We start from the raw sequence: 23,512 nt of genomic DNA, 5'->3' as shown, positions 1-23,512 counted from the left end.
TTCAACACAACTAAAGCATTCTAACACCTGCTGAGAGAGTTGGATCTCATTACTTTCAATTACATCACTGAGAACTGCAATACCTGGCTGTTTAATATGTAGAGTGTCTGTTCCCCCTGTGGAGACAAGACATATGAAACACACAGATGCCCAGGCTTTCACAAGGACACACACATGCCAACAACATGCCCCTGCTGAGAAATATAAACACTGTTACACTATTAGAGACAATTGAGCAGAGAGCTGAAGAGTTACAGATCGTGTTGCTGTTGACCGACCGCAGTGATGTCAGCCGCAGAACAACCACTATGTAGTGACTGTGTGATAACTGTGAGTTTTCTTTCTGTCAGTCACTATGACTTAGAAGTTGGTGTTTATCTATTACACTTAAGTAGAAGTGCACAGAAAAAGAATCTGTGATAAATCTTGGACTCTTTGAAGCACCATCTGCAGCAGACCGGACAAGCTCAGTCACTCACCAACTGTTTTTTTTTCTTTTATTGGGTGTAACACTGGATTATACACTGTATTCTGTTTGAAAACATCCGTAAGAAAATGCTGAGTTGAGAAAATGTCGAGTACCTCACTGCTGTTGACTCAGGTGCTGGTGCAATTCTAAGGACAGAAATACTTTCCAACACCAGAACCCTGCTGTTATTTTATTGTTTGTTGAGACAACTTCAAGGCAAATGCACTTAATATCTGCTGTACAGTTTTGACTGGTGTCATAATAAGGCTTTATACTTTGAAAATGGCAACTGCAAATGTGCTACTGCACGTCTTCCTGCCTGAAACTCTCAGTTTTAGTTCCTGTGACTTTAAGGAACCGCCCCTTCTGCTTTGATTGGTGATAATTTGCAGCTGTATGTGACTGCTGTTGATTTGATTGGGTAAATTATTAAAAGCATGGACTTTTAACAAAAGGTTTATGGCAGCAAAGGTCCATTAGTTGGGTTTCAACTGACACTTGATTGATATTTAAAAGATGTGAACAAAAAAAGTGAATGAAAACAGTAAAAAACTAAATGATTAATTTTCTGCTTCAAAGATGACTTGATTTGCATCGGGGGAATGGAAACAACTTAACAAATTGCATCTTATGGGGTGAAGACTTGAATGATGTGACTCACCAGCTGCTTCCAGTCAGAACTAGTAAACAATAAACTTACCTGACAGACTAAGCTCTTCTGAGATATGATAATATATCTCAGGTATTCTAACAGATTAAAGTTCTCTAGCAGATGTTCACTCTATTTGCTGTTGTTGTTCTCATTAAGACATCTACTAAGACGGTCTGGTGAATAAACCCTGTTAATAATTTTCATGAGGAAGAAGAACTAAGAATACTTAGATATACTAAGAATTTTGCCTGATTTCACAAGACTGTGTCAGCATGCTCAGAAGATGCCTGCAATTTTATATAATGTGTCCAGTATCTGGAATTTTTGCTCACATTCATTTCTACCAAAGGAATGAGTAAACTCAGGACCTATTGCCAATCTCCTCAAGGAGTGGATCAGGGGGCTAAACCCATGTGATATAGGTACGAGAAATGACCCTTTAGAGGGCTGCCATTATGGACAGTCTCTGGAATTACTATTTTTGGTGTGGACTTTGAGCACATTTCACATATTTTATATGCAGAAAAAGCTACAGAAGGCAGAATATGACATCTGTAAATTAATGGAGATCTCTGTTTCCTATTGAAGCAAGTAACACAAAGGCATTAAAGTCTGATGCATTATCATGAAATTGGTATTTCTATAAAAAAAAGATCAGCCCTAGACAGAGTTAATTTCACTCTGAGCTGCCTCATTGGGTTTACAAAGCATTAATAGTTAAGATGTGGCGGGAGAGATGCTGCCAAGCAGCTCATCTGTCTTTGATTTCAAAGATTCAGCCCACTTCAATATAGGGACCAGCATCATATCTGAAAGACTAGCACTGTTACGTTCAGAGAAAAAAAAAATTATTGCTATGGCCAGAACACCACACAGGTTTCAGGGCTCTAAATCCACTTCCAATTTCCCAGGCTGAACACGCTCTGGCGCCAGACCTGCTCCCTCTAACTTACGCTTTCATTGTCAAGCTGAGTGGGGCAGCTAAGGTCATGTGTTACAACATTTAAGTAGTTTGTTTTTCTCTAGACTGAGCATCAGGGGAGCATCCTGCTCCATTATCCAGACATATCTGGATGTTTAGCTTCCCGTTCAGGATCATCAGCTCCCCTCATCCCTTCATCGCCTCTTGTTGAGGGTGTTACTCTTGCCTACAAGCCAGCTGCTCATGTTTTCCATATCAGTGTGAGCTGGGCCCAGGGATATTTGGGCTCCTCGCTTCTATAGTGAGTTTGTTGGTACACAGTGGGAACAACATTATGTCCTTTGATATTCATCAATATTAAAAAAGATATTCATCAAAGGACATGAATGTAAGATGTGTGAAAAGTAGTTTTACACAATAGCGATTAAAAGCTGTGCGTTGCATTATATCTATGGAGCAACACATCAGATAGCAGCTTGAAATGGATCCCAGGATTGAAATGACTTTTGGAGAACTGACTGAACCCGCTGAAAAAGAAAAGAAAGAAAGAAAGAAAGAAAGAACACGATTCCTGGATAAATGGGTCTTGTATCTCTCAAATTTTGTAAATGATTTAGTTTAATGCCCCCCTACTATACATTCAGTGGTATGAATTACACTGTGCGAATGCAGGATTGAAGCTGGATATCAGGTGGTTTACTGTCCTGGGGATATGCTTGTTGATGGACAGAAGAGGAGGTGGGGGTAGAAGAATCCTGAGGGGGAAATTTCCACTAATCTTTTCTGCTGTCCACAAAATTACTTATGCTTTCTCCACCTGTCTGCCTGTCTTCACACTTTTTCTCCACACACCGATTCTCACCCTTCACTCAACATTGTTTAAATCTTACTTAATCTATCCCACTGTCATTTTTATTCTCTCGCTTTTCCTCCTCTGGTCTTCTTCCAGGTTCCCTCCATTACCCGATCTGTGGGCCGTGACAGGATCTTGGCTTTCCGCCAGCAGACTCAGTTCCTCTGGGACGCCTACTTCTCCTCTGTAGCCAAAATAGTCTTAACGACTCTAGAGGTAAGCTTGCAGAAAATGGTCTTAGATGAGAGTTGTTGATTTAAGTTCTCAAGAGGGCTTGATTTAATCAACCAAACTGATATGTAATGTTCTGTGATGTGCATCACTGCTGGCTATGCATCTCCTTCAAGAGATAGACTTTTATAAGAGGCCTTTCTCTAGCTGTCTTTGTTTCATCCAAAGAAGGTAAGCTCAATGTGACATCTCTATTTCCAGCAGTTTTCTATTTCAAATCCATACATTTGCACCCAGAAGCTGTTCAGATGAGTAGTAACCGCACAATGTAGTAACTGGGGATTAGTCATTTTATCATGCTCAGGGTCTATTTTGAGGTCAGTGTTTTAATTCTCCTTTTTATTTCATTTACTATAAAACAGCATTTTTAAGAAAAAGGGTCAGCTGCAATAAAAGATTAGAATTGGAAACAAATGTGATTTTACAAACATGTAACCATGCATGGTTTATTTACCATGAAACTCCAGCCATAGTTATGATACAGTATTTTTTTTTAAAAGAAAGAAGAAGAGTGAGTTGTGGGGCTCTTGTGCATTTTCTGTCCTGTCTTATTTTATTTCTTCTTGTAAAGCACTTTGTAACTGTTACAAAAATAAATAAAGAGTACATGGTGTTCTTGGGTTCTCACTTAGGTACATCCCCTTGCATGTCATTTGTACACAGAGCTGTGCTGAATGCCAAACTTAGTGCAGGTGATCGTAGCAACGTGAGTATTTCTTTTGGTGTCTATGGTTTTACTTCTGTTTTGGTTTTCAGCAGCGCTCTACAGCTACTTCTAACCATCAGTTGTCTGCATTCTGTAGCTGGGCAGGAACCCAAGTGTTTGTCAGGGATTTTTAGATGAAAAGGATAAGTTCTATTGAGTATTATCCAACATGCATTTGGAATCTTAACGTAATCTGAGCGTAAGAAGTGTCTGATGCAAAGGATACCTGTATTTTCTGAGGCACATGTGCATGTGTGCTCTCTGGTAAGCCACGGGCTGCCTGATTGAACAAAGAGTACAGGAGAACTTAACTCAGTGGCATGTTCTGCAGTAGTTTTTCTCATCTTATTTTACTTCCTGTTGTCGTTACTTCCCTTCCTCGCAGCTTTGGTTTAGTCCTCAGGGACTATTTGCTCTCTGGAGCATCTCTGAACACAAAAGATAATTATCCTCTTTATCACCACCATCCGCAGCACCATCATACTTATTATCACATAAACATGAGTATGATCACCAGCACATACTCTGCTATTGTTTTCATTTATCACCGCCAGCATGCATACAAAGATCATCATCACTGCAATAACATCAAAGTCACCATCACCACTGCTTTTGTCCTCACTCCTTGACTTAAGGGCTGTTTATATGGCTTTATATTTTCAAAAAACATAGCTTTAATTATGTCATTATAATTTACATAATAACATCATTACTAATGTACAATATCAGTTGTTTTTTATTTGCTTCGATTTAAATGACTGAGGTTACACTGAATCTATTTCCAAAACACAGTATTTGTTACTGCAGCATTTGTTTATTGGTGCAATCTCCATTTCATTATTGCACAATAAATCAGAAGTAATATACAAACATACAGTATTCCTTTGAATTTTATTTGCCAAGGAACTACGGTGTAAAGAATGTAAAACTATTTTTCTCCAGGAAAAGCAGTTGCTGCTGTGTAACAGGTCTCAAGTGAAAAATATACTTGTTAACGTGTAGATTGCCCTCTCGGCAACAAGTCCTCCGACTGAAAGGGTTGTATAAGTCATTGTTTACACCCCTCAAAATGGCTCCTCACGTTCTCCTGGGAAGTACCAGCCCTGCAGGTGGTAGAAGGAAAATAAGACTCATATGAGCATTTCCATATCAGTGCAGATATCATTCTCTAGTCTTTCAAAGAAAAGTGGCCTGCAAAAAGAGGGCACAAAGTCTTCATGAAGAGCAGGAAGGACGGGTGGCTGGATGGAGCAGCTAAGCCCTGTGCTTTCCCCCGGGCCTTTCTGTGACTCGAGATCAAGACCTACACATGTTCTGTCAATAACACAACACCACTCTACTGCACTTTACTCTACTTTTGTTGCTTCTTGATTGGGTATTGAAAATAACATTACTGGTTATGGATAAAAATTATTATAGGTAGGTCTGAAATGCATCATTTTTACAACGCAACCAGCAAGTTTCAAGCATCAGGACCGTCTCCCTCAAGGACCTTCCAGGCAGACATTACTGAAGCATATACATTACAGGTTAATTAGCGCTTCATCATCTTTATTATATGAAAACCTTCAGCCAAATAAAACATAAAAAACAGAGGTTTTTATTAAATTACAGTTCTATTTGAATACTATCTGATGCATCTACAGATCTGCAGAGTTGGCACAGATTTGGTGATTCTCTCTTCTTTTGTTCAGTTGACGGACAGTTTAGCACCTGGTTAATTCTTGGCTGATTCCTCAGACGCTTAGTTTGTGCTTTAGTTCATATAGTCTGAAGTGAGCCCATTCTGATGCGTTTTTTAAAACCTCTGGCTGAGTTCAGTCTTACTCTGTCATGTCAGTCATCACCCTTTCATAGTATTGGACTTTCTTAATGTAAGATCTTCCTCTTCATTTTTTTTTCTGTGTTTTTTTTCACGTAAGGTTGAAAATAACATACTCGTGTAGCTCTGCAACTCTGTTCTGCATGAGCCAGAATTATTAGCCATCATATACTTTAATTCTGTATAGATTTCAAACTGTGGATTATACTTTGTCATGCATTCATGTCCATGTAACGATTCATCTTAGAATTTAGGAACTCCCAATAAATACATATAGGAGCTTTTCACAGTCTGAGGGAACTACTCAAAATAGCCTACTTGAGAAATTCATGTTGGCCTCAGGGGCTCCAAAATTTTAAGAATTACCTTAATAAGATACTATTATTATTTATTTGTTATATATATATAACAAATATTAAAAAAAATTCAAACATCCACTCTTTGAGATTCTGCGGGTATCATTAATTAACTTACCTGTATGAGCTTGCACAGGCTGGATGTAGACAGTGAAGAACGCAAACACTTCATAAGAAGGCTCTCGGCTTTCTCCCTTTGATTTTGGCCAAGGACCATCATTTTCATCATGTTTTCTTCATGCTCAGCCTGAACATGACTGAGATTCAGAGGATTAATCTGTGTTTAAGATACAATGTATGTCCATTTTTTAAAAATCTGAGCATAGGAATGAGCAGGTTGCTTTCATGGAACATCATGTTTTTGATGGTGAGCCATTTTGAAATAGCTTTAATCAGTAATGAAGCAAAGCTAAATTGTAAAGCAGACAGTGTTACAGTGCTAACCTGCTGGACCAACCCAGGGGAGTAGAGTATTGGGAGTATACCATATTGGGAGATAATACAGTTTGTTTTCACCCCAGCAAATGCAAAAGTTTCTCAATTTCTCAAAAATACAAACAAACAAGGAAATATATCAGTGACTTAAATACAAACCTTCTAACAGCATGTTTATGTGCAATCTGGAGACACTTATTATGATATCATAAGATATGTTTTATATTATTAAGTGAGAAAATTGGGTCAGTGATGTGAGTCATGCAGCAGTTTCTAACCTAAATATGTGACTGTGCTGGCATCAGAAACTCTAAGCTCCAGGCCACCTCAGACCAGTTCAGGCAGCAGAAGTAAATCCCCAGAAAGTAGGCAGAGGAAGTGTTTAGCTGCACAAGTGTTGTATTTTAGAAAACAAATGTTCACATAATTATAGGTTTATAATGTAAAGACTTCTCAAACTGCTGCTTTTCTAGTTTACTTAAATTCTCTGCACCACAAGACATTGGTGGCTAGCAGGGTATGAAATTAGACAGAAGCCCGCTGACAGTCATATACTGCTGGCCAGATGTGCTGAGAATTCAGTGCCAGCATTCCACAAGGCTAAACGGGTGAAATGAAGCGTTGTTGATAAATGCAATGTCCCCCATACTGCGAGCCTGGCAGTTGGTGTCAGACGTTGTTGGTTTGTTCATGTGTGTGTGTGAGTGTGAAAAGCTGACTGTAAGTGCCAATTCTGCATTGATCAGTGGATAGTTGTGGAATAAGGGAGACAGACAAAATAATATATTTAAAAAATTCTCCATTCTTTGTATTCCGTATCTGTGTTGACTTTGATACATTCTCATTCATTCAAATTTAATTTCAGTGAATTATCTTGTTATGAAAAAAAAATCACTAAAATGTTTAAGAATTAAGTCTTTGCATGCTTTCCAGCCCCTACATCAGTCAGTAATGCAAGATAATTCGGTAAATAATGATAAAAGCCTTACATGATAACTTCTAGAAATTAACAGCTTTCCACTGTTGATTATCTGTTTAAAATAATATAAGATTTCACCTGTTTTATTTTCACTATTTTGTTAAACAGTAGCAATTGTTTCAAAACAGGGATGTAAGCTTGCAGCCATCAATTCAATACAAGGGGTGTAGAGCTGCTCTTTCTCAGTATCATGTCCAGAATTACCCCACCTGCTGTTAATGAACAAATAAATACCTCCTCCTCTTGTCTTATCACTCTGTCTGCTTATATAGTCTTAAAGCCATGTAGAGAGGTATCTGAATCTGGAATATGTTTATGCAGCCATGTCTCAGTGAAATACACAAAACTGCACCCACAGTAATATATCATTGTCAGCACTCCAAGTTCTTTTATTTATTTTTCTCGTGATCTACAATCTACATACAAGGGAGGAAATGGCTTAAACTTCCTCCTGCTTGCTCTCCACTTTGCTCAGGCCCATTGTCCTCCAGGTCTCCTCTTCAACTCATCTAGATTTTTGATCTTATTCCTGCTATTACATGGAGCTTTGGAAAGCTCAATCGGCTGCTTCCTCATGTTAATAACTGATTAAAAAAAGAATTCATTTCATATTTGCTTAAATCTTAGTTATATAGTTTTACTTTTGATTAGCATTTCTAGTTTTGGCCATGTAAAAAATCTTAAATTCTCACTCCTCTGCCTCAAGTTTGATCAAATTTCCACATGACCCTAGATGTTCTCTCCAATTCTTCCAGATTATCCAGGACCGAGTAGAGTCTCATGTGTCCAGAAACCAGCTGCTTTGGAATTCCCTGCCTGGTGGTCTGTACGCACTCCCGCAGTACTCAGCTGACCCTGCTCAGTTCCCTTTTTACTATGCCATACTGGGTAAGTACTGCTTTTGTTTAAATTAAGCATTTGGTAAGGCCTTTCATAAGAGTTAAAACTCTACATTTGATTTAGAAACATGTGCATGTTGCAGTAATGGGCAGGTTTAAGGATCTGTGTGACTTTTATGAAGCACAAAACATTTAGGTCAGGCACCTGGGAACCCTCCAACAAGAAATGTGATTTTATCTCTGCAGGCAAGGCCTGCTCAGTAGGGATGGCACCTTTAAGAACAGGAGGGAGAACCATAAATTGATTGTAGGGAATGTGCTGGAAGAAGTGGAATTACCAACAGCTCCAGATTGCAACTCACAGGAATCAAAGTATCTGCTGCTAACATATTAATGTAAGGTACCACAGGGCACAGAGATCTTCTGGCAGCTTGTGGCAGACAGAGAGCAGATTATTCATGCTTATGAAAACTTGACAAAAATTTGATTTATACGATTTCTCAGTGGCTTGACTCTCAACAAGAACAATTGTGCTAATCTTTGTTGACACTCTGATGCTGTTGTATCTGCATGGATACCAAAACTGGCTGATTATTAACTGATTAACTGTTAAATGTTTGGAATATACCTATAAATGGCATAAAACTCAAGCAGAGTTCAGAAACATGTAGCTGCAAGCAAACAATGTGGTTGTTGCATGTCTGTGTGGGTCTGCATGCAGAACACAGTGATTCTCAGTAGACTGAGGCTGTAACTCAGATCGATGTTTGTCTTCCACTGAGGAATTGTGGACACATGGGTTAGGAGGAGAGAAGGGAGGGATTGAGAGATAGAAGGTAAGATGGAGCAGTTTTGTTTATGGCTCAGCAGTAAATCACTATTTCTGCCGCTGCTGCTGCTTGGGGAATAACTTAACGTCAATGCCGTGTGTATGGCGGTCTCACTCTGCTACCTTCCCATAACTTTTGATGGCAAAGCAGTCGCAACCTTTGCCTGATAGTTTAAAAAAGTTTGACTTACTGCTCAGACATCTTGGCCTCAGGAGCTGTAAGAATATCCTGATGTGATAACTTTATCTTAGTTTGTGAGAAAAGTTGTGCATTTATGTGTGGTGTTCAGTTACTTTGTGCTTCAAATTAATCCATGTAGCGTATATTGCTTTAGTTCACAAAATGCAGCAGAAATTTTGTTACTAGTTTGTGATGCAGGTTTTCTTGTTGGCTTTAGACATCACAGGATGTGTCAATGCATAAAGATGGGAAAATATATGATGTGTGTTACACTTACTTTGTGCTATGTGAAAGAAAGATTACAGTTGTAATGTAAACATATCTCAAAGGTAGAGCTGCTCTGGAATCAGTAGTAATCTGAGTAAAATTTCAATGAAATGGAAAAATCAAGATTAAAATGTGAGGAGCAGCTGGATAGTTTCAAGGTTTCCCCCATTGGGACAGTGACATCTGAATGTAGTATCAAGGTTTGAATCTATGAAAAAAAGTTATGAGCCTTTTTAGTCTTCTGCATTTTTCAAAACATCTATTGAGTGTAAGTGTTTATATAGCGACTGATGTGGGTTTTTTTTAAAGTAAAATTATGCATTTTTGGGCTCAAAAAATGAAATAATTGTCACAATTAAACTACAAACAGCATTTACACTCAGGCCCCTACAGTCAGCGGGCGTATGATACATTTCCATCACAGTTATGCTTTTCCATCTTGTGTTAATGAGAGAAATCAAAGCTTTTACTTTAGACGGCACCCGAGTTTCCCGTCTCTATTCGTCACATTGAGCCTAATTTCCTGGCAGTCAGGATTAAACTTTGAATTGATTTGACAGTGACTATTATAGTAGCAGGGCTATGCAAAGTCCAAGGCATGTGTGACCTCCTGACCACGTCTCCATTGCAGACGCAGCTGAATATACCTCACATGCCATTCTGTCCTCACTATTGCACAGTGGATGTGGGTTGAGTCTCTCTCCATGGTGCTGAAACATCTGACCGTCTCTCTTTTTTTCTTTCCTTTCTGCATTCATATCAATTTGAGTTTAGCTAAACTTACTGAAGCCAGTATATCTAAGTAACATATTGATAATCTTATATTCTCTGTGGCTTTTTCAAAACTCAATATATTACAGTATGATCTAGGAAAGCCCAGCATTAATGTTTATCTGCGGTTCTAATGTTCTTATGAAGCAAAGCATCATATATTTCAATGTTAAATAAGTAATGAATAGAACAACTTATCACTGTCTTTAATATATCTCATCACTTAGTTGGTGGATCAGGGTAACAACAGGGTTCTCCAATCCTCACAACCTTAAGTCAACTTATGCTTGAGTATAGCACCAAACTTCACAACAAAATAGTCTTAGGTGTTTCGACACACGAGGGACAATTCAAAGACGGAAAAGAACAAAAGAAAATCTGTCAATGCTAATGTAATATTCATCTGTCTTGAGTTGTGACAAGGAGCTTCTGCTAAGTCATCGTCCAGCTGTTGCTTTTTCAAGTCCAATGCCCATGACAAAACCTCTTTTATGAAAAGGGTAATGAGACCCAGTTTCTTTTGTTTGATTTTGATGTGGCTTTGCTCTGTAGACCCCTCTGATTTGATATTCACTTTAAATAGATATTTGAACTTGATAAAACACTGAATAAAAAAGAAAATCTAACCTGAATATGACTAAGTGAGGCCAGTCTCCAAAAAATCTTATATTCTCTAATTAAAAGTTGTTTATTTGAAGGTCCTTAAGGATTTAAAATCCAATATGTGAATCTTTTTTAAGAATATTTCTTTAATTTTACTTACTATGGGGCATTGTTTTATCATGCAGAATTTATATCTATATTTATGTCTATGTAACCCAAGCAGTGTTGTGCAAGTTCACATTTCATACTACATTCAACACTAAATTGAAAACTCCTTCTTTTATCCAAGTAACCCGAGTTATTGCAACATACATTACCAGTATATTTCTCTATGGTCACAGACAGAGATTCCTACTTTATGCCAAGAAACACCAATGTATTTTCTGTTTATTTTTTACTACTTAAACATAGTGTCATAAAACTGATAAACTAAAAAAAAGACAGGTTTACAGATGTACTTTAACTGTAAGGTGACATTACAGCTGTTGTGTCATGCAAATTCTTTCAGCTAATGATTTGTTATCATCCGTCACTGACAGATATCGCCAAAGGCTGGCGCTGCTGCTTCTACTCAGTGTGAAAGTAAACAATGCTCACTTGTTCAGTCTTTTCAGAGTTGCATACAGGTGCAAATTATGTAACCATATGGTAGCGGTGTGAATGAAAAAGAAAACCATTTCAAATAAGAATTGTGATTCCTTTGTAAATCCAATTAGTTCAAGTTGCGCAGGCACCCCCAAATCAGTGTTTTTGACACTGATTTTGTTTATGTGACTTTATTTATATTTATCCTAAGTTCATATGACCTTTTTTAATATTAAGTTAGTCATCTTTCATAGTTTTGAATCAAAAAACATTTGAAACATCAGAATCAAACTGTGAGATATTTAAAGATCCACACTCTTATTTATGGTATAAAGCTGTAAGCAGCTGTAAGAAGCTTTAGTATACGTGTCCACTTGGGGACGAGAGAATAAATAGTATCTTATTAAGGTAATTCTTAAAATTTTGGAGTCCCTGAGGCCAACATGAATTTCTCAAGTAGGCTATTTTGAGTAGTTCCCTCAGACTGTGAAAAGCTCCTTCGGGGCCACACAAGATATTATAAATAATATGATAAAGATATATAATCGTTCTTTATTTCACAATGAGTCAAAATTCTGTGTCAAAACTACTTTGTTACAATTAGTCCAGCAAAAATCCATGCAATTAAAGAGGTTTATGTCATTTAATAATAATCAAGGTGGCGTTGTTCTTTCCAAGAAGACTTGAGCCTTTTTCTGTGACCCCCAACAAGGGCACAATTCGTGCTTCCATAAATACCACTAAGCCCACCTGAGATAGCTGGTCAGGGGGCCCTGTGTCAGAGAGATGGATAGAGCAACACTAAAGAGCACTCTGACTCCACTTATCCATGAGGATATGTACTCCCCTATTCCCATACCCACCCAACACGTGCATTGCTGTCAGCCTCCTGTGCTGGCCTTCTTTGCTTGTTCTGAATATTAAACATCTGTGAGTATTCCCACATCTTCCCCAGTTTATCTATTATAAGAAGTCCTCATCTAGCTGCACAGATGAGGTCTATGACTTTTTATAATTAATGTTTGCAGGTATGCGGAAGAGTAATAAAAGTTGAGGTAGTTTTAATTTTTAATTTTTTGGAGGGTCATAAAACAGTTCCAAACCAATTCCATGTGTCCAAGCTGATGCTCAGTTGCACCAAAATAAATGGACCCAAATTTCTTGTACTTCAAAAGAAAATGCACATGTCAACACTGAGGTGATTTTAAACAAAAAATTCCCCCAGTAACGTGTTTTATCCACCATTATCTTCTTGACTTCCACGAACATCATGGCCTGCAGCAGAGACAAAATTACTATTATGACTTTTCCAGTTTTGCTTTCCCATCTTGTATTAATGAGAAAAATCAAAGCTTTTACTTTACATTTACAAACGGCACCCAAGTTTCACATCTCTATTTGTCACATTGAGCACAATTTCCTGGTGTACAGGATTAAACTTTGAATTGATTTGACAGTGACTATTATAGTAGCAGGGCTATGCAAAGTCCAAGGCATGTGTGACCTCCTGACCACATCCCCATCACAGACACAGCTGAATATACCTCACATGCCATTTTGTCCTCACTATTGCACAGTGGATGTGGGTTGAGTCTCTCTCCATGGTGCTGAAACATCTGAACGTCTCTTTTTTCCTTTCAGTCAGCATTCATATGAATTTAAGTTTAGCTAAACTTACAGAACCTAGAACACCTAACTAACATATTGATAATTTAGAGAATTATCAATATGTTAATTCTGTCTCTGCAGCACAGACAGAATTACTATTGTATGACCCACCTGACACTACAATGAACTCAGCAATGCCCCAACCCTGAGGAGGCTTCTAAAATAGATTTACATGTTTTAATGTTCTGAAAAAAAAACCCAAAAAAATATTTTTCTCATACTACACATTGCTGCAGCAATTGTTATAATCTCCTCTCTAAAACTTGTTGCTTTCTTTCCACCATTCCTTTTATTTATTACATCATGTCAATCATGTCAAGTCGCACGGGTCTGAGAAACATCTACATTGTCACAGCTGTGTGTTGAGGACCCAAATGCAGACTAACAGGCTGGATGTATTTATATAAACAACACCAAACAACACCAAAAGCAATGCAGTGGCAGGAAGTCCATAAAATATAGATTAAAAGGAGAGGTGTGCATGGCAGGAACAAAACTAAAGTTAGCATGAGAAAGTGAAACAGACAACAGAAACAAGGGCATGGATAGGAACAAAGGAAAATATGGTGTATATGGTGTATATATGTATATTGTGGGAGGTTAACAACCAAAACAAAGCAGATATGGTAATCAATAAAAGAGGAGCAGGTGAATAACATGGGCAAATAGCTCTAAATATGTTTCCACATGTGTATCATTGATTGATCAGCCCTATTAACAAAAAAAAATACATAGATTTTGTCTTATTTTCAACACTATGGTAAACCTATTCATAATGCTGATTTGTGTTTTAAAGCAAATGATTACATCAATTTATTCACAACAGTAAACAGGACAAAAGCAGAACTTGGTAACTTAGAGAAGAAGGTGGACTCGGCCTTAAATTTTGAATGGATAAAACATATAGGTTTATCCCTCTTCCTCTCTGCTGTGCTCCTGCACCGGAGCCTATCGCACACTTACAGGATAGTAGCTGCTGTGGCAGCGATTTTCAGCATATAATTTCATTCTGGTATGTATTGGTTTTTTTCACTCAGGCACGGTAGATTTATAACAGTTCATATTAGAGGTGTGTCATACTTTGTTTGTTTCTTTTTTCCAAGTTTCTAGATATTGCTTTAAATTATCTGTTCCACACTTTGCCTCCATTGAACTTAGTTTGAATATAAACATCCAACTAGATAAATGTTCACTGGTCTTAAGGAACAATCAGAAACCAATACTGAATGTCAAAACAGCAAATGATCACCCTATTAATTAGCTGACCAATTAATCTGTCAAAATGTAATGAATTTAAATATCTTACTGATATATTCGGTGGCTGTGGCTCAGAGTGGGTCATCCAGTAACCGGAAGGTTCATGGTTCGATTCCCACTATTATCACTCAAAAGGTTGGTGAGCAGTCCACCTCCTTGCCATGGCTGAGGTGCCCTTGAGCAAGGCACCATACCGCCCTGGGTGCTGTGATTGACTGTCCACTGCTCCAGTGTATGGCATCTGTCTCCGTGAGTGTGTGACCCTGTGCATGTGTGTGTTCAACAGGTGCCAACCTGGATGGGTCTAATGTGGAGGAGAATTTTTTATTTTTTTTTATTTCCCTGTACATGACAATCAAATCTGACCTTAATTTTGATAATGAAGACTCCCTCTGAAGTGGACGGCCATGTTAAAATGGTTGTAAAGCAGGTATAAAAAATGGACGGTTACTACAGTAGTTTTTAAACTGACATTTGAATATTTTGAATATAGTTATTGTGTTTTTATTAGAACCCGCTCGCACAGATCACGACTATGATCACGACTATTTGTTTTTATTGAACATGTGATATTTTGCTCAAAGATTTCGACTTGAAGAGAGTCATTTATCATAGAATAGAAAATAAAATCTTATCCCAAAAAGCTGCTTCTTACTAAAATCCAATCACGGAAACTCAATAACATTGATACATTTCTCATTCGTTGTGCTGTGGACTGGATGCCATTTATTGAAGGTAGTAATTTCAAGTTTGGTTCTGCTTTATGGTGTCTTTCTGTCTTGTTCGGCTGCAAAAGTGTAGAAAGTTAGAAATGTTGAACTAAAAAAATGATAAATCAGTGTTATTAACATTTAAATAAAAGGGCCTCAAATCAAACTGCTCATTCTTGGATTAGACATGTTTACTCATGCTTGGTCAGGGGAAGCAGGGGTATATACGATGTCAGGAAGATGGATGACGGGTGCAGCGCAGAGCACTCTGTGTCCACTTAACCGTGATGAAGCTTTATGGAGAGCTACATCTGCACAAACCTAAAATACAGTTTACACAGGAAGATGACTTGCATCTGTGTGTGTGTGCAGGTAAGACCCCGGCGCAGCAGTTTACAGCTGTGATCCATACGGTAACCCCCCTGCAGTCCCAGATCTCCCCTGTGGTGAAGCTCATCATCGGTGTTGCCAAGTCCAAGTTCTGTGCACAGGTGGGAAGTGTGTCCTCACATTTCTGTGAGTTGGTGCTACTGAAAGAAAGGCATGTCGGGAGGTGATCATATTTAGTGAGACCAGTGTTTAACTCTTTAAATCCATCCATCCCATCCATCCATCATCTGCCGCTTATCCGAAACTCTTTAAATGTCAGGTGTCAAGTTGTCATTGTGTCTATTTCTGCTTCTACTGAAAAACAAAATGAGGTTTCAGCATTTCTCCCTCTACTTCTTCATACTTTCTCTTTGCCTTTCTCTTCTTCATCCTCCTCCTTCTTCACCTTTTCTTCCTCCCCCTTGCCTACCCTTCCCTCCTTCAGGGGGAAAATGTCAAGACTCATACAGTATTATAGAAATAATATATCTTGGTAAGAAAAATATGATGAGTAAAATTTTGTTATTTTTGTAGATTTTTTGTAGTTTCTTTTCGATATTTCAACTTCTTTATCTTCATCTATTTTTTGTCCCTAATAAAGTGAAATCTAAGCAGCCCTGTTGACCACTATGATGTATGAACAAAACCATCTTCATATCTATAGTATTATCTAACAGACTAAAGTTCTGTTGTTTAACAATGAGGACCTAAAATGTTGTCTCTCATCAAATGTGAAAAGTAAAGAGTTACTATAAAATATTACCTGTGTAATCTGATGAGTAACTCAGTTGTTCACACTTTTAATTTCAAGGCAAATTCTTGTATTATAGCAAAAGAGTCAAAGCACTGTTCTGAGAATCACCAAGCAAGTTAGTCATTAGATGTTTTTTGTATATATACTGCATATGTGAGTTGTTGCCTCTGTGTTTTGCCCGTATAGATTGTGGTTTTATGGAACTGCGACAAGCCTTTACCTCCGAGGAACAAGTGGCCCTCCACCAGTGTGCCTCTCACTGTCATTGAAGGACAGAGCAAGGTAACTGCTGCTTGCTTTCTGCATCCATTATGAGTTACAACCATCTTCAAAGCTTGGTGGTGAATACATTTATCTCCACTTTGCAAACTTACTTAAAAGGAAACCAGGAAATTAAATATTGGCCCAAAGGTCTCTTGAAGGATATTACTCATATACAACTATGGGTGGATACTCCATTTCAGTCCAGAGTCATCAACCATGTCTCATAGAAATTATGTTTAACACAAATGACACGAATGTAGTTACATTTTTAGTTCTTTTTACTGGAGTTTTACTATATTTACAGTCACTTTTTTCATGAATAACTATGAAATAATTGTAACTTCTAAACAACAGAGTTGCCATGTTACACCCAGTTTAAGTCCACATCCTGTATTCCACTTTTCAAACTTACTTCCTAATATCAGTTATTAGTTTTCTGAGGTACACTTTCATCCTTGAGACAAGAAGGTCATTGCTGATTTGTCCAGTTGTTTGGGGAAATTTAACCCTCCAGGCTTTCAGCCACAAATCTTTCAGGCAAACAAATAAAAATAAAAACAAGCATCATTATGGAGCACTTGACCAACAGATTTTCCTCTATTGCTACTCTAAATCTGCTGGGCCTGTACAGGCATTTATGTTCAAAGATAAGGCGCAGATTTCACTTGATGGGATTTGAGGATAAGTCTTATATTAGGGGTTAACATGCAATATTTCAAAGCTTCCTAATGCATCGAACTGTGTAAAAATTTTTACATCATACTCATCTGCTATACAACTACTTCTAATCATTGGCTGATACTGACTATTTAATTTCATGTAAATTGACTTCCTTAAAGGACAGAAGATGCGATCTACTGCCTATAGTGTGTTTGATAACAGTCTTGTGTCCACTATATACTGATGCAGTGTCTATTCCAGTTTAAACAGACCTAATGGTGAAACTGAAGCAACACAAGTTTTTATTATGAGCCATTATTCTTTTATAAAGTCAAACCAAGTGTGTGACTTTGTGGCAGTTGTTCTCATTTGCAGCGCTACTGGATAATAGTCTGTCTTCATGAAGACACACAGCTGCTTTGGTGTTTTATAGGTTCTCCATTTAATTCATCTTCTCATTAGTTTAAACAATTCAGCCTCTTAAACATATTCTATCACACACTCACTAACTGAATGTCTCCATCTGTCTGTGTCAACTTCTCTCTCTTTAATCGTCATACTTTGTTGTCTAATTGCTTCTGTTGGTTTTCATGTAAATGTCTCCCCTTGAAATACCAGAACAATGTTTCCACTGGTGACAGTAAATGCCTCTCAGAGGCAACATGCATGTGTGTATGTGTGGTCCTATAATTAGTTATGTGGTATATTGTCATGCTGCCAGGACAGATGCTCTTGAGTGTATTTCATTCCAAGCACAAGCGCTGTGTTTGCTCCCAGTGTAATAACACACACATGCACATAGAAAGTTTATCATTTGTCTCAACAGAGTGCAGCAGCAGCAGCAGAGTAATTTGTTGGTTATGATTGTTTCTACTCTGTAATGCTGAGTGTTGTACTCCATCAACAAGCCTCTACTTCTTTTTTCTCTATTGGCAGCCTCGTACTCTGCTTGACTCCACCATTTCTAATCTTTGTCAGATCAAGTGGAAAGCAGCACAACAGGTCTCCAGACTTTTAAACATCATTGCATATTAAGGGAAAGACCAGACTGAGCAAGAATTGGTGTCTGATTGCATATGAGTGAGATAGAAGCTGGGTTTCGATCCATTGGCAAGGCTGATTTGAAGCAAATGTTTCGAAATGTTGCTTCAGTGAGAGTATGCATCTGGCTTGGAGTGAATTAACTAAGCTGCATGGTTTCATCAGCAGGTGGTGGAGTTGTGGATGGCTGTAATAAACATAAAAGTGGTTGCTAACTGGAAGTGAAACTTTGAAAAAGACGTCAGCAGTTAAACTAGTGGCCTTGGCCGTATCCAGCAATAAAACTGAAGGGAGGTCTTGAAGATTTCTCTTCAAATCGGTCATGTTTAGTCAAAAGGAAAAGACCAAAAAAGAGAGCACGTTTTGTTTTTCTTTGCAGAACTGAAAGAGTTTTTTTAAACACTGCAAGTTCCATCAGGTTTCTCTGAACAGCAACTTCCAAATTTGCAACAAAAAGCAATGATGCAAAACAAATCAGAGAAGGATTTGAGTGGAGAGCAGATCCTCGTGTTCTACCTGCATCTGGTCAGTAAGCATTGTTTCTTTATCCTGACACAAACCAAAAATTCATTTTTAAATTAAAATATCATTCAGACCATCTGGTAACACTGCAGCTGCACATTTTTTATTAGCACGCTTCAGATGAAGAATGAGAAGGCTATATTGGGCTGAAAAATATTAAATCTATTCTGTCAGGAAGGACTCTGGTGGTTTATGTTTCTGACATATTGGAAAAAGAAAAGGAATGCTATGTATATGACCGCACGCTTTAACATGGAAAACTTGAACAAGCAAAATGAAGCATAAACTACACTGGGACAGATTCACTATTAGATTAATTAAATCAATTCAGATGGCAAGGATCTGCTAATCAACCTGAGGAAAATGCTGAAATGAAAAAAAAACTCAACACAACCTCACAAATCATGAAGGGAAAGCTGCCATGCGATAAATTAAAAGCTCGAAATGAGTTGTCAAAAAAACAGCGGGACAAAATAGGCCTTATAGAAACATCTCAGATTCACCAGAGGAGCCAATCCAAGAAAACATTAAAGATTCCTCGGCCATTAAGGAAACCCATGTTGATCATCAGGATTCAACAGGATACATTCACAGTTTTTCCATCTTGGGCAGCAGCTTAAGAATTAATTTGGTGCCTTTGTTTAAAAAGGTTCCAGTGTGTAACATTTAGCAGGATCTATTAGCAGAGCACGCTATGATAACTGTTATTATTTGAGAATGACGGATTTACATCCACAAATGCCACAAGTTATCGGTATATCCCCTGAACCATGTTAAACCGTTATATTGTAAAAGTCGCCCACAAAGCCAGAACCAAACATGGCTTAACTTTCATATTTTTTGTAGCAATTTGAACTGCTAGATGTCACAACATCTTAAACACTGAACCTTTAGAATCAAACACAGCTTCCTTTTATCCGTTCTGTTTATCAGTTTGAATAGATGGTGCAATGGTGCCTTTAGTGGGAAAAGCTGGTCTGTATTTTGTTTATCAATCCTCAGTGAACCTGAGATGATTAAAGACAAATAATTGTAAGAAGTCTGAAGAACTTACAAGATCAACTGGACTGTTAAAGTTAAGCCTGTTTGTCTGAAGATATGCCGACTTTGGTGGGGATTTCCCTTCTTTTCCTTAAATTTGATCTGAATAGCCCTTTTGGAACTGTAACCTTTAGGAAGAGGGTGTGTAGACGCCCGATGATGACAGCATGTCAAAAAAACAGCAACCTGTGATTGTGGATTTAAAATCTACTGATGCTGCTGCTGCTTTCCACAGTTGTGTGAAGGTGTTCAGCAGCTATGAAATGATGAGGCAATTTGATTTATCTTCGTTTTTAATTTACTACTTTGTTCTGACTGATTGCAGTCTGTCTCTAACTTACTCAACATTTCACTTTCATGGTTGATGCACTAACGACTGAAAACTCTTCCGATCTTTAATTAGGAAAAAGAAAATCAAAGAAAATGCCATGAAAAGTCAGATTCCCTTGTTGGTAACTTGGGAAAAATTACAGCATATACAGTCAAAACAGCTTTATTATTGGAGACCTGGCTACAGCCATCCATCACATATTAGAGGGAACAGATGGAATGGATATCTGCTGTTTTCACCCTTGGTTTCAGTATTTTTCTCTGCTGTAACAACTTGAGTTCTGCTACTTGTTAGTCCTCCCTCCTCCATTTTCCATTGTTCAAACGTTTCAACCTTGAGAAACTGGTCATTTTCTGTCCTTCAACCCAAGAGCTGCTCAAATCACAGACTTGGTGACCTAATGGCGTTCATAAATGTCCAGCATGGCAGATCATGATCCAAGTAAGATCCTGAAATTTATTTTCAACTACCAATTTAACCACTTGCAGCCATATTAGTTTATTAGCTTGTTAGCTAACCTAGATGCTAAGCTTCTGTGAGTCGTGTTCATTATAGGTAGACAGTAAACCCCAAAAATCTGAAACATGAACGATAGTGACATTTTTTTGTCTCTCTTTTTGAAATCATGAATTCATTATGAATGATCAGCTCAATGCCATGGGTTAGATAAAAAAAAAAATCAACAAAACCTTTAAGAGACGAGTCTATCCCTCTTTTGACGGCAGCACTTGAACTGTACGCAATTCACAAGTTTCTGCAAAACCCGATAATGTCCCGGCATGATTTCTCACGATCTCAAGAAGAGTGGCTTTTCCTCTGCACTCATAAATAATCAGTGGAGTTTAGGTGATTATGCTGCCATGAAATTAATCTACAAATGCAAACCAGACTGTGCACACATAACTGAAGTCCACTCTGAGCTTAATATTTATAAGTTGATCTTCAACATTGATCGAGACTCTTTAGCTTTCAAGGTTGAGTAGGACCTAGTAATAAAACTTGGGTGGACAGAAGGTTCAGGAGAGCAGATTTACTAAAGAACTGATGGTCTTGTTTGACCTTGTTTATATCAGGTTTATTGTTTATATACGACCATTCATTCCAACATGGGACATATTACAATATTAGCTCATATAGCGGATGTGTTGACCCGATGCCAACAGTGGAGGGATGTTCACATTTTTATTTTCAGGTTTTATACACGCAGAAGTTTCTTGGTGTACCTACCAACTAGATTTTGTGACTATGCCCTCTTTCAGTGGGAAAGCATCAGCTGTTCTTACTTATATCGATAAAGACATTATTAAAACAACGGCACAGATTTTTAGTGAAAATCTGGAGTTATAAGCAGTTATAAGCAAAGAGAATTAGCTAATGATTGTTGGACTATCATCTACACGCACTGATTTAAAAAAAGCTGACATTTTTACCAAAATTGCCTCTTTTTTTCCAGTCTAAATGAGGTGACATACTTCAGATATATTCACAGAACTACATGCAGGCATTGGATAAGTAGTCTGGAAAAGAGGATGATGTGTGGGATGCTTTGACATGTAAAAAATGCAGCAGCCATGATGATTTTTGTACTGCCTGTACATCACTTCTCACATTAGTAATGACAAGCAGGCTCTTTATATTGAGAGTAAGAGACTATTCATAGCTTCAGATAGCACTGCAGATATTTATGGGATCTTTGACTTTTAACCACAGTCATCTAGATATATATGCAGTATGAAAGAAGACTGGGTATCTCCAAAGACTCCCCTTGAAGTAGCTGAAGTCATGGCAAATATAAAGAGATGATATGAGTGGAAAGACAGTGATAAAGATAAGGTTCAGAGCAATGGACTCTCAGGTCTCAGTGGGATTTAATCTCTGCCCAGGGGCAAAAAAGGCATTGACACCAGCCAGAGGGAGTCAGGGAGGGTGAGGGGATGGCAAAGGTTCGGTTACCATGACAACGACAGAAAGACACATCGTTTGATTCAACAGATATGAAGACCAAGTGTCACTCAGTTTAACAGTTTTCAGGTCAAATTATTCTTTTTTTTTAAGGCAGCACCTTGTGTTGTCCATCATGAGGAACTTTTTCTCAGATGGCTAATCGCATCAGCAGTTGTGATTAAAAATCATCCCAGGTCGCAGTCACTAAAAGCATTTCCACGCTGCTACTTTGCTCTAATTAAGCTTTTCGGTTTTATGTGCTTCAAGTATGTGGTTGTGTTCTTTTAATATGACTCACTGTCATTACTTTCATACCATCAGGTCATTAACATTTTCTAAGAAAAGACTACCCTGAGTATTATACTGAGCAACCATCCAAAAAACACATGCTTTGTGCCTACAGTTTTCACCTTAAATCAGTGATTTAACATAGAGTTTTATGTCACTGTTGAGTTGATTGAAAGAATTTAGCAAATTTGTATTTAATTTCATTTGAAGTTACAGTTCATTTTTTGGTGAATCTTAACTGAGCTTATTAGGCCGAGATGAGAGCAAGCATCAACCTTAGATTTTCAGTCTTACTTTTCAAAACAAGCCTCTCTATGCTTACCTCACAGTTGTAAATTCAAGTCACATTATTTCACGCTTGGATCCATGTGGAACATTACTGTTGTTACGGTACTTAACATTGTATTTAATTTGATTGACATACAATCTCAGTTTAACAAAGATAAAACAACTGAGTATAGATAAGCTGAGCTGTGAGTGTCTGGGGTCTGAAAGAATTTGCTCTGCTGTCTTCAGAGACCTGATCTTATATATACTGCTGAGGTCTTTTGAGGATATGCCAACAGTTTTGCTGCATACTTAAATAAAACTTCAGCCTGCTTCTTTCTTCAGTTAGAGAAACACCTACAAGCTCAATAATGAGAAGGTCATGACTGATTCAATAGAAACATAAATCATATAAAAGCATTAACCGCAACTGCAGTTTATACAGGAAGCGAATCTGCTGGTGGGTTTTATTAACAAGGGTTATCAAAGATTTCTTAAAACACTTGAAATTCAAAGGTGAGATTGTTGTAAGAAGAGGGCTCAGATATTAATACTTATACAACCTACTTTTGTGCTGCTTGTTCACTGATCACCACCCAGCAGACGAACAATTTGTTCCTCCATAGTTCAGCGACCATCTCCTTAGTTTTCGACACATATAAACAACTTTTTAAGAATCAACATTAGATTATTCACATGAATATTATTATTATTTTCTTTAGAACCCAGTCCCAATAATATATTTAGGGCTTTAGCAACTTGGGTAGACAAGGGACAGCACTGGGTGCCAACACAAATGCATTCAAAATGCCATGTGGATTAGCTAATAATTTTGTTTCTAATCTGTGAAATTGGCAGGCTGCCGCCCCTTCTGTAGAAAATGTAGCATCTGCTTA

General features: G+C 37.8%; 1 protein-coding gene across 1 annotated transcript in view; it reads left to right on the top strand.

Moving 5' to 3' along the window:
- The first annotated feature begins 571 nt into the window (after nt 1-571).
- The window catches only part of LOC140267550 (exostosin-1-like), a 37,754-nt gene continuing 14,813 nt past the window's right edge, over nt 572-23,512 (top strand). The window contains exons 1-5 of the mRNA XM_072362869.1: nt 572-601; nt 2,993-3,112; nt 8,181-8,313; nt 15,508-15,626; nt 16,445-16,540. Coding sequence (XP_072218970.1) covers nt 572-601; nt 2,993-3,112; nt 8,181-8,313; nt 15,508-15,626; nt 16,445-16,540 — 498 coding nt within the window. The remainder of the gene's footprint in view (nt 602-2,992; nt 3,113-8,180; nt 8,314-15,507; nt 15,627-16,444; nt 16,541-23,512) is intronic.

Source organism: Leuresthes tenuis, unplaced genomic scaffold, assembly GCF_036924035.1.
Source record: "Leuresthes tenuis unplaced genomic scaffold, fLeuTen1.0.hap1 SCAF_13, whole genome shotgun sequence".
NCBI lineage: Eukaryota > Metazoa > Chordata > Actinopteri > Atheriniformes > Atherinopsidae > Leuresthes > Leuresthes tenuis.
This window is presented reverse-complemented; position numbering and strand designations above follow the sequence as displayed.